Source organism: Entamoeba invadens, assembly GCF_000330505.1.
Source record: "Entamoeba invadens IP1 unplaced genomic scaffold scaff_1105074725163, whole genome shotgun sequence".
Classification (NCBI taxonomy): Eukaryota; Evosea; order Mastigamoebida; family Endamoebidae; genus Entamoeba; species Entamoeba invadens.
The window spans coordinates 207,419-211,083 of record NW_004443556.1 but is presented as its reverse complement, the minus strand read 5'-3'; the positions used below and the strand labels follow the sequence as shown (position 1 = coordinate 211,083).

The 3,665-nt window shown below is 30.9% G+C and overlaps 2 protein-coding genes across 2 annotated transcripts; one reads left to right on the top strand and one right to left on the bottom strand.

Moving 5' to 3' along the window:
* EIN_118840 (hypothetical protein) lies at nt 1-399 on the bottom strand (the record flags this gene model as incomplete). The annotated part of the gene is made up of 1 exon (XM_004258993.1): nt 1-399. A coding segment is annotated over one exon (399 nt), but the record flags the coding sequence as incomplete, so codon positions are not given.
* A 756-nt stretch (nt 400-1,155) lies between these two features.
* Nucleotides 1,156-2,976, top strand: EIN_118830 (hypothetical protein; the record flags this gene model as incomplete). Its single annotated transcript, XM_004258992.1, has 1 exon — nt 1,156-2,976. One exon carries the CDS (start codon nt 1,156-1,158, stop codon nt 2,974-2,976), a length of 1,821 nt encoding a protein of 606 aa, XP_004259040.1.
* Nucleotides 2,977-3,665: the final 689 nt, after the last annotated feature.

The window sequence follows — 3,665 nt, the reverse complement described above, 5'->3', positions numbered from 1 at the left end:
GCCAGAGTATGATCTGTCTGCGTCGAGGGCTCTCCTTTTGACTGACTTTTTATACTGCAAAGTGGTCAACTTGTCTTTCTCGAAGAGTAATGAAAAGGACAATAAGATCTGAACAACACATTGTGTCCACATGATAATTTGGAAAGTTACATTTATCCACTTAACAAATGGATTTGGTGGTGTGTATTTCAGTTCTGTGCTCACAAACATTAAAAGAATGAACATAGATCCTACAATGAATATGTAACTAGTCTTCCCACATGATATACTTCTTTTGTATTGAAGGAATGATATACACAACAAGAGTATCCATTCTATCACCATAATAGTATTAGGGACAATCATATAAAATGCATAACCCTCATTCTCCATTGCTGCATCATAAAGTGAGACATCCATTAGTTTAGCTATAACTGGGAAGAGTAAGTTGAACGTTGAATACATTGCCAAAATTACTATACAAATTGTTTGAAAAATAAGGAGCCATCCCCATCTTGTTACATTAGTTGTTTTGGGGGCAAAAAGTAAAACAAAGAACGAATAGACCATTGGAATAAACATAAGAAGTGCAAACAACCAGAGTATAAATCCATATAACACGGGTGTCAACTGTTCTTGGTCTTTGTCGAAAAAGACGGGATTATTACTGTCAGCAAACCATTGGAAAAAAGCGTTGTCTTTGATCGACATGAAGTGATTTTATACAGTGGAAAAAGGGTTTAGAAGAGGTGAATATATTTTCGAATTTTCGTTTCGTAGTTGATTTTCTTTTGAACGATTTTTTTTAAAGTTTATGAATAACATTATTAATAACACTACTTTTTTTTTTAAAAATTTGTGATGAAATAATAGTTTTTATTTATATAAAAATAATACTTTTTTCCTTTGTTTTTATTTAGTAAATAATATTAATAACAAATAATAAGTATTAATTTAAAAACGTCAAAGTTCTAAATATAAACTATAGTTATTTATATTAATAATTATTAAAATTTTAAAATGGCAATGAAAAACACAAAGGGGAAGTTAAAAATAAAGTGCAACGTGTAGAGAATAAAAAAAAGAACAAAAGCGAAGAAATGCAAACGAAGGAAGAAGTAAAAAGAATGTGGAATAACACTATAAAAAGATTGAAAAGTAACTTATATCCAGATAATGTTCGGTAAATTGTTACATCCACTGAATCTTGAAGAGTATCGCATGGATATACAATTAGACACTCCGTATGAAAAGAAAAGTATATTAAAAAAAGACACTGATGGTTGTGATATCTGTGATGTAATTAACAAAATTATCGAAAGACCACAATCAAAACATGAAAATTGTTGGAGGGAATTACGTGGATTACTGAATGTGATGCAACCACAAGACTGTGCAAGGTTGTGTGAGAACAAACCACTTTTAGAAGAGATCGAGTCTGTTATTCTCTCCCAAAATCAGACAGCCACCACAGTTGATTCCATAGAATGTGCATCAAAGTGTGGACATTCATTTGTTTATTCAAATAAAGTCGGCATATGGAAGGGGGATATTACTACTTTAAAAGTCGATTCAATAGTAAACGCATGTAATAGTGCACTTCTTGGGTGTTTTTCTCCAAATCACAAATGCATAGACAATGCAATTCATACTTTTGCTGGACCACAACTGAGAAGAGATTGCTACACTATAATTACAAAACAAGGTTTTGATGAACCAACTGCAATTGCAAAAATTACTCGAGGGTATTGTCTCCCTTCCAAATATGTTATTCACACTGTTGGACCAATTGTAGAGGAACAACTTGAAGAAAAGCATATCAACCTTTTGAGAGCAAATTATGTATCATGTCTTGATTTGGCAGATGATATGAAATTGAAATCAATAGCTTTTTGTGGGATATCAACAGGAATCTACGGCTTTCCTGCGAAAGAAGCTGCTTTGGTTGCAGTCAAAAGTGTTCTTTCGTGGTTGCTTGATAATCCCCAAACATCAATTGAGAAAGTTGTGTTTGACTGTTTCACCCCAAAAGATGTGGAGTACTATGAAAATGCCTTCTCCGTGTTTGACAAGAGTGCAAATGAGAAAGACTTTGATATTGTTAATCGAACTAAAAATAAAACACACGTGCTAACAGAAGAAGATTCAAAAAACATGATAAAAGTTGTGAATTTTTTGAAAGACGCCACACATGTGGTTATTGGTGCCGGTGCCGGGTTCTCTGTAGATGCAGGGATAGACTTTATGAACACAAAATATTTCAGAAGCTTTGGGTATCCATTGTACGAATATGGTATAACGAAAATGCTTGAAACGATTGGCTTCCACGACTTCAATGAGGAAAGCCAATTTTGGGGGTTCTTTGCTGTGACAATAACAGAGATGCGATACAAACCTTTAACAAAAGAAAACAGATACTACAAACAACTTTTAGACACATTGAATCAACTCAACAAAAAGTACTTTATAAAGACGACAAACGTGGATGGGCTTTTTGAAAGGAGTGGATTTGAAAAGGATAAGGTATTCCATATCCAAGGGGACATGAACCAAATTCAGTGTTCGAAAGCATGCACAGACGAAGTTTATGAATTTAAACCAATATGTGAAGAGATGCTATTAAATATAGATCCAACAACATTCTGCATTGATGAAAAATACATTCCAAAATGTCCAAGGTGTGGAGGTAAAATGACATTCAATTTAAGAGAAGACGATTTGTTTGTTGATGGACCAAACTTATTTAACCAAAAAGAGTATATCCAATATGTTGGAGAAGGAATGAATGACAAAATGATTCTTTTTGAGTTTGGGGTTGGAAGAGGCACACCAGTCCATATACGATTTCCCTTTGAGAAATATGCGAATAAAGGAAAAAATGTGCTTTTGGTTCGCATCAACATGGACAAAGATTTATTATTAACAGAAGTCGACAAAGATAATTATGCGGGGTTTGGCATGAGTGGCAAAGAGTTTATAGAAGAGATGGTCAAGTAGGGGAACGGAAAATCTGCCCTTTTAAAAATTGCCTTTTCAATAATTCGCCTTTTTTCGCCTTTATTTTTCAACAAAATTTCAAGTCATTTGAATTTTTGTTGAATATTTATTTAAAACTCGTTTACAAAAATAAATCAATCTGTATTATTGTATTTATTACAAAAATATATAATGTTTATAGTTAATTTATATTTATTATCGAGATGGTTTTTATATTAAATAAATAAGTATATATTTTTATTTAAATTCGAAAACTACATTATAATATAAATAATTATTAACAATATTATTATTATATGAATAACTGTAAATATATATATACTGTATAATTATAAAATGTTAATAATTGTATAATATTTGTATTTTAATAACATAAAATATTGATTATAACACAAATAAATAAATAAAAAGTATATAAATAAATATATATTATATTTTATATTTTTTATGATTAAATAGAATTATTTTATTATAAAACGTATTAGGTCATCTACAATATTCAATGGAAAATAAAACAACCACACCATTGGTTATATCCGACATTCCTCAACCTCCTAAATTTGAAATGATTTCATCAACACATGGAAATCCTCAACCATACATTAATGGTATAAATTTAGATCTGTTGATAAAAACGCATATTATTTAATGTGATACAACATGCAAAAACGTATTAGATTGCTTTTGAT